Raw genomic sequence first — 7732 nt, 5'->3', positions numbered from 1 at the left:
CAAGTTTTTATACGTTACCCTTCAAAACAAGTTTTTGTATTTTAATGAAGAAAAAAATTATGGAATTGTTTTTATTGAATTTAATATTAATATTTAAAAATAATAATAAAAACTGAAATTAATATTATTTTAATATTAATATTAATATTAATAATATTAATATTTAAAAAAACTGAAATTGTTTATTGAGAATACCAAACCAACCCCCCCCCCCCCCCCCAAAAAAAAAAAAAAAAAAAAACCAAATTTGGCAATTTCTCTCTCTCCTTCGGTCTGCTACTGCGCTCCAGACCGCGTTGTTAAACCATCAAAATGCGAACCAGAAGCAAGTCAAAGCGACAGGACGACCCTCCTCGTGGCCGTACGTACTTCTCCATTTTTTAGATTTCATATCTCTCTCGTTTGGTTTTCAGGAGTTTTATTTTCATAAATTATCGTTCTTTCCCGGGAAATGTATCTGATTCAAAACTACGATTTCTTCTTCATTAATCCCTAACCCTAGCCTCTAAGCACATGTTAATCACAGATGACAAATTTCAGTTAATTTGATGTCATATTAACACTAATTATTATTAAAATGTTTTAATAGACAAATTGAAACCGAATAAGTAGATTAATGTAGAATAAACAAAAACATAGTTTCAACTTTCAGAAATTCTGATTAGGTTTTACAATGATCCCTTTATTGAACAATTCAATTGCATGTTGTGAAGTTGACTCTTATAATAATGACTAATGATGAATGCGTTGGCTAGAGTTCAAATCCGGGAACTCCTCTATGAGGGGATGATGATCACAAAATATACAGACCCAAACTTTTCTACTATAACTCTCCTCCACAAATTATCTGCCTTGAGCCCAAAATGCCAAAGCCATTTGCCCAACAAGGTCAAATAACTATGTCAATTCCTATTACTAATGTAGAAGTTACAAAAATAAATAAAAGGAAAGAAGTTAATAACTAGAAAGACTAAAAAATAGGAGGAAAGTAACGAGACTATATTATTCTCACCCATAGTCACCAAGTCAGGACCGGGAATTAGTCACCAAGGGAAAAAGTCGAAAAAAATGAAAAAATCAGGAAAAAAATCGAAACAGTGTTAAGACAATATGTATTTTGTACTACGTGATGTTATCATTAAATCCTATTTAAACTTAAGAATAAATGGTCTTTGAAATTACCATTTTAAAATAGTTTTTTCAACAAAAAAAAAAAAAATCACAATTTTTTTTTGGGTTTAAATGGCTACTTCTTCAAAAAGTTGGGATAAAGTCGTTATTTAATCGCCAATCTTTAAAATCTTGATTTAAACACAATTTTTTGAAAAAGTCGGTGACTTTGGTGACTATGTTCTCACACCCCAAAAACACCCTTGTCCACGAGGGTCGAAATACACAAATGCCATAGACTGCATTTTAGCACATGCTGTATGGGTTAGTTTTTTTGTTGTTGCTGTGATTGACGATGATGTTATCGCAAACGATATTGTTAGCAATTTCATATTCTTGGATCCCTTTGTTTTAGTGCTTTCAAAAAAATGTCTGACTTGAAAGTACTCATTGATATAGAGAGGAAACACATAGTCAATTGTTGGAATTCCTTAAGAGTACTAATTACATCAAGAATCTTGACTTGGGTATTTTTAACTTTCGTGATTATAGCAACGTGAGATTTTTTTTTCTGAGACAAAAATTTACGATATTGATCTCACCTTCAGGTAAGACCATCTTTAGAAGTACATGGTAATATTTCTAAAATACGGTCACAAGATTTGAACATTTCTTTAATAACTCAATGACTATCCTTCAAATCATCATGCTGTATCGTGTTGGAATGCGATGCATGACTATGATCTTGTTCTGATGCCAAGTTATATGATCCCAATGAATCATATTAATAAAAATAAAATGAAAAAAGGGATGAAAGGAACAAAATGACTGATTCAAGATGGTCGGGTCTCCATGCTTACTAAGCTAATTTCACTAATTATGAAGCTGCCAATCTTTGGTTACAATCCTACTATTTGTAAGAAATATAACTAAGAATTATGACACTCTTCTAATTCAACCCAACTCCTAAAGAAAACTATGCATGCATAAAATCTGCAATTCTCTCAGAGATTTGTGAAGTCCTTGATTGCTATTGCGATCCAAGTGCAACATGCGTCGGGGATGTATTTTCGAAGAATTCTCCAATTTCAAGCTAATCTCAAGTTCTTATATAATTCTTAAGAGTAGAAAATCACATTACTTTCACAAATTTTCCTCCCCTTTCATTACATTCGCTTCCTGGTAACATTTCCCTGATCTTCTTCGTGATTGGTGCCCTGATTGTGTGCATAGCTCGCAATTGTCCTGACAAACACATGAGTAACTTTGATCTTGGATGTCATGGTTGGTGCTAACAACATACACTTCTAGCTCCGAGTCTCAAACCATTTCCCAAGACTAAAAAAATAAGAGGAAACTAGATATTGAATCATATCACAAAATTTTACCAAGTTGTGGTTTCAAGGTGGCGGCAATAGTTGCTATGAGTTTTCTTATGTTTGAGATTCAAGATTGGGTCCTGGCAAACTTCATATAGATGATGGAGCATCTTGGTTGTGTCAATAATGAGTAATATGTGGGTTTCCGAGTTCACTGCTTCTTGCACTGAAACTGAGATTTACTCCTTTGCAAAAAATTATTGATCCTTCAACAAACATATTATTCATTTTGAGGTTTAAAATATCATCTCAATTATCTCAGTTAGAAGAAAACTGGATAGTCTTCCTTAACCAGACAATCCCAAAACATTCAATTTTTCGTTTCATTCTTGGCTGGTACAGTCTAAGATAACACAAAACTTTCAACCATGAATCATTTATCTACCCATTGTCACCTTAAAATCAACCTAATCACTTGGAACTTGTGTATATTTGTCAGGGAATGAGAACGTGATAAAAGGTGCGCATGATTCAGATAGAAGAAGTTGTACTCCTCCACATCATGATTGTGGTTCGTGTTGTTTCTTCCAAGTTTCTGGTGCATCTGTTACTCTTATTTCACTTTGAGTTAAATGTATACTTGTTGTCAGGCACTGTTAGTGATATATCAAAGGCACCTGTGGGGAAACTTCCAAAATGTGCTAATTCTCGCAGATTGTCAGGGAGGAAGAAACAAGCTAGTCAAGTTCGTTGTTTTGAACCTGAAGGCGTGGTTTGTCCAAAAGATTTCATTTCATTCTTTCACTACTGAAAATGCGACCTCTACTAAAGACTTTGGTTTTCATTTCTTTTGTTCAGCAAGAAATCGAGTCAAAAGTAATTGAGAGACAACAAAATATAAACACAAGTGTTCCATGTAATACTCTGATACACGGAAGTACTCTGACAGAAGGTCAAGTTGAAGAAGAGAGTTCTCATTTTTCTTTAGATGACAAGAAAGAAGATACAGATGAATCAGATTGGGAAGATGGATATGTGCCCATATCTGATTCTAGAGATCATCTTCCAGACAATCTGGCTAGGGAGGTGGTTGTTGAATTTAATGATTTACCGTCTTCATCTAAACGAAAACCTATTCGAAGAGCTTCTGCTGAAGACAGGGTATGCCATAAAATTCTATAGATATGTTGTCATGTTGTTTGATATAATATTCTTTTGATAATAACTTGTTGCTAATTGGGCTTAGACCTGTAGCTCAGTTTGACACACAACTGAGAGGTCGTGGGTTCAAGTCGAACTTACCCAAAAATTAAAAAATAAAAAATAAAATAGACCTTGTTGCTTATTTGAGCAAGCTCAAAAAATTATGTTTTCCTATAGGAATTGGCTGAGCTTGTGCATAAGACTCACTTACTGTGTTTACTGGCAAGAGGAAGTTAGTTGATAGTGCTTGCGGTGATCCTCTTATTCAGGTGCGTCCTTGCATCAGATTATTTAAACCATGGGGTGCATGTTTCAGTTTTTGACATTGCCATTTCATGTACTCATATTTAATCTTTCATTACGTACATGTGGCTACTATGTATGTTCATAAATTTAACTTTTATTGTTTGTGAAGTTTTTGAGTGTATATTTTCTTCCACTCTCGGGTATATGTCATACCCCAGTTAAGCCCCGTGACCCTCTTATATTCATAGTTGTTGAAAGGAAAGATTCCGTAGTAATATTACCGAATATTAGGAGTTTTGTTAGCTGTGAATATTTGCTGTAAATGGAATATTAGTCAATGCTGTAAATTAGGAAATTAGTTAGGCCAGCTAGCTATTGTAATCAGTTTCCTAATTTTGTGCTTGTATTCTCTCCTATAAGGAGAACCAGTGTAAACTTGTGAGAGAAGAGTGCCAATACAGAAAAGTTTATTCCATATTTTCGTCCCTTTAAAGTTTAGAATAGTTCTCCCCCTCTCTAACAGATTGGTCTTTTGGAGTAGTTGGTTGGTTAACATGAAGTATATGTGAGTTTGCTATCTTCCTTCTATGCTACAAGCATATCATCTGCAATTCATACCTGCTTTTGGGAACTGACCTTTTTGCTAATGAGGTAACAATATACCCCAACATGGAAGACCAGATTGTGAGAGTGATGGAATTGTTGCTTTGTTTTTGCAGTGAAGCTTTACTTAGAATCTATGTAACGAGGACAACTTATTTTTTGGAAGTTTGATTGTGTCTTATAATTGCATTCGACCCTTACTGACATCCCTATTCAGATGAATCTTTATTTACTAAGGATTACATAAATTAAGTGGAAAGCCATGTTGAAGATTTGGTCTAGAAAACACCTATATAAGTCGAGATATCCAAGTGTACTTTTCTGGATTATGAGGTATAAATACATGTTCTTCGAAAAGGCTTGAGATACTGTACTCATTATAGATCCACTTGTTGATTTAGGAGGCATTGGAAGGATTCCCTTAAGAGCTTTATTGCAAGATGAAGGGAACACTTAAAAGGGCCTAAGGTATAATAAGTCCAGATTTTTCTTATGCTGCCAATGTAGTTATCAGTGCCGGCATCCTACTTGAGATACTTATGGTGATGATTATCCCTGAACATATTATATCTATTCGGTTCTCTCCTTGGAGAGTGATATTATATAGAAAGAATAAAAAACTCTATTTAGCAGTATATTGAACAAGATCCTTTACTCTTGGGAGTTCCGCATTTAATAATAGTACTTGTGTTGGATGCACTTGACTATTTGGAAAAATATGAAACAAGAACTAGTGTCAATTGCAGAATCCTAGTATCAGCAATTGCAATGCATGCCATATATATTGATGGGTAAGCCGGATTTGAACCCACGACCTCAAAGTTGCTTTGCAATGCGTCAAACCAACTGAGCTATGGGTCTAAGCCCAGCTAGGACTATATTGACTGCAATTTGATTTAAAGTAACTCCCATTGAGCTTTGGTGTGGCAACAGCTATACATACCTTATAATTTAGTATCATGAGTGAACAAAATTCAAGGTGAACTCTCACTTTATTGGGGGAGAAAAATAGAGTGAAGAAGTTTTTCTATGTTATATATAATTATGATATTATATTAGATTAGTTGATGATTATTTTTTACAAAAGCTTTGGTACTAATTGAAAGATTTGACATCATGATATACTCGCCATGCTAGGTTTGATCACTGTACATGCACTAGGTTGAGGGTGAGTCTTGAAATACTGTATAGCTTGTCCTAGCACTCTACTTGAAGAGACATTTTGATAAAGCATTTTGGTTAGTCATTTTTCTTTGTTTGGTGCTATTTAAAACATGGGTTTTAGTATATTTCTTGTTCGGGCTATAATATCCTTTAGTGGAATGAAGGCCATTAGATGGTCAGATTACCCGTAGTTCTCTCCTCAGAAGCTTTATTTATTTAAAAAAAGCCTTTTTTGTTTGCTTTGTTGCAACATTCACGACTTCCTCATTTTCATAAGAAAGTATATGAAGAGGCAAATAGACTAGACAACATGAGCTATAACATTTTCGTAGGGGTTTGCTTTATACAAGTAACCATGTTTTTCTAAACAAGTGCTTGTAATGTGGGAATCATTGACTTATATATTGTATACATAGTCAAGGATGATTACCCTGAAAGAATACTTGCCAAACATGATGATCTCCATGTTTGGTTCATGTAAATGTTCTCTACTGATAGTTGGAAACCTCTAGTTCCTATATTCTTTTGCTTTATACAAGTAACCATGTTTTTCTAAACAAGTGCTTGTAATGTGGGAATCATTGACTTATATATTGTATACATAGTCAAGGATGATTACCTCGAAAGAATACTTGCCAAACATGACGATCTCCATGTTTGGTTCATGTAAATGTTCTCTACTGATAGTTGGAAACCTCTAGTTCCTATATTCTTTTGCTTGCAGTGGTCTCATTAATGTAATTCGATGGCATCTTTCAAAAAATTAATGTAATTTGATATCTCAATACAAGTAAAATAGATGGAAAAGCCCTGCTCTAGACAGAGTTGAATGGTTGAGCAGGGCCTGTGCAACCGACCCCAAATAATTCGGATAAGGCACTGTAATTGATTCTGTTAGCCTTGGTCTTATATTTAGATTTAATTTTCTTGTATTCTTTATTTTTCCTAATAAGCAGTCATGTGACCCTGTTTTAGTATATATATATTTGTGTGGATGAGTCAAATAACTCAACACACTTTCTCAGTCTTTTTCTTTCCTCTCTTCTCCAGAAAACCAAAACCTAAAATCTATTGATTCCAATGATGATATCAACCTTGTTTCAGCAAGGTTTATAGGACTCTCACGGATAGGATTAAAAGCCCTTGACCATAAGTACTTAATCCTTAACTTTTGCATGGAAGCTCTTTTAAGAACTTTGCTTCTCAATAGTGACAATTCATTATTCCTTGTATCATCTTCATTATGTGGAGAATCTTCTAAATTTACTTTACTAACTGGCTGGTAAATCTTCTTGGTTAATTTTCTTAAATTGTATCCACCTATTTTATTTCCTTTCTTTTTTTACTTTTGAGGAGATTTATTTGTTTTGGCAGGCTTCCTTACTTTCACTTCTACCAACACACTTAGTGAAGGTATCAGAAGTTCCAAAATTGACAGCAAATGCTTTGACCCCTCTTGTCAATTGGGTATGCGATATTTTTCTTCACACATCTAACATCAAAATCAGCTTTGTTGGGTCTTATTGGATGCTCCTATATAACAATTTATTGTGGCTGCAGTTTCATGATAACTTTTGTGTTAGAGGCCCAAGCTTTGAAGAGAGATCATTTAAGTCGAGTCTAGACTTTGCTCTTGAAAATCGTGAGGGGACTGCAGAAGAGGTATTTTACCTTAGCTCTTATATTCATGTTGCTAATGAAAACCATCATGCAATTTTTTTATGCCCTATGCTCATTGTCACAGGTGTGCACATTTTATAAATTATCGCAAAAACCAAGTACAAGTATCATTTGAGACCTGTACTTCAATAGAACATCTCTTTTTTTTAAGGATAGAATAAAGGATTATGTTCGAACACAAGAAATATTTCATTCTGAATTAAGTCATAAGAAACTTCGCAATTTTGGAATGAATGAATGGAAAAACTAGTTAAGGGGTCATTATCAATATGATTTACCTCATATTACATGGTCTAGATTAGGACTACAAAAATGGTAATATAGTCAATCAAAGTTATATGGTTCGAAATAAATACTCAAAAATTTGGATTCATATGAAAAAGACCAATTAATTCATTATGAGGAAA

The 7732-nt window shown here is 34.0% G+C and overlaps 1 protein-coding gene across 4 annotated transcripts; it reads left to right on the top strand.

Moving 5' to 3' along the window:
* The first annotated feature begins 224 nt into the window (after positions 1-224).
* LOC147380565 (DNA repair protein RAD4-like) lies at positions 225-7726 on the top strand. Of its 4 annotated transcripts, none has more exons than XM_086431513.1 (7): positions 225-361; positions 2929-2997; positions 3080-3174; positions 3288-3590; positions 3810-3901; positions 7020-7112; positions 7206-7726. In XM_086431513.1, the coding sequence occupies exons 1-5, from the start codon at positions 313-315 to the stop codon at positions 3867-3869; spliced, it is 576 nt and encodes a 191-aa protein (XP_086287639.1). In that variant the 5' UTR covers positions 225-312; the 3' UTR covers positions 3870-3901; positions 7020-7112; positions 7206-7726. The 4 variants fall into 4 exon arrangements, with proteins under 4 accessions (XP_086287639.1, XP_086287637.1, XP_086287638.1 ...); XM_086431511.1 differs by having other exon boundaries at positions 3080-3201; XM_086431512.1 differs by having other exon boundaries at positions 2929-3000.
* Positions 7727-7732: the final 6 nt, after the last annotated feature.

Source organism: Akebia trifoliata, unplaced genomic scaffold, assembly GCF_017979445.1.
Source record: "Akebia trifoliata isolate Shusen 1 unplaced genomic scaffold, ASM1797944v1 Contig01299_ERROPOS717734, whole genome shotgun sequence".
Classification (NCBI taxonomy): Eukaryota; Viridiplantae; Streptophyta; class Magnoliopsida; order Ranunculales; family Lardizabalaceae; genus Akebia; species Akebia trifoliata.
This window is presented reverse-complemented; position numbering and strand designations above follow the sequence as displayed.

Bases quoted from the DNA above. Each gene is read 5' to 3' on its own strand.
- LOC147380565 (XM_086431510.1), top strand. From the start codon at position 313: ATGCGAACCAGAAGCAAGTCAAAGCGACAGGACGACCCTCCTCGTGGC. The intron at 362-2,928 runs GTACGTACTTCT...TATATTTGTCAG, and splicing joins GGACGACCCTCCTCGTGGCC to GGAATGAGAACGTGATAAAA. The intron at 3,001-3,079 runs GTTCGTGTTGTT...ACTTGTTGTCAG, and splicing joins TCCTCCACATCATGATTGTG to GCACTGTTAGTGATATATCA.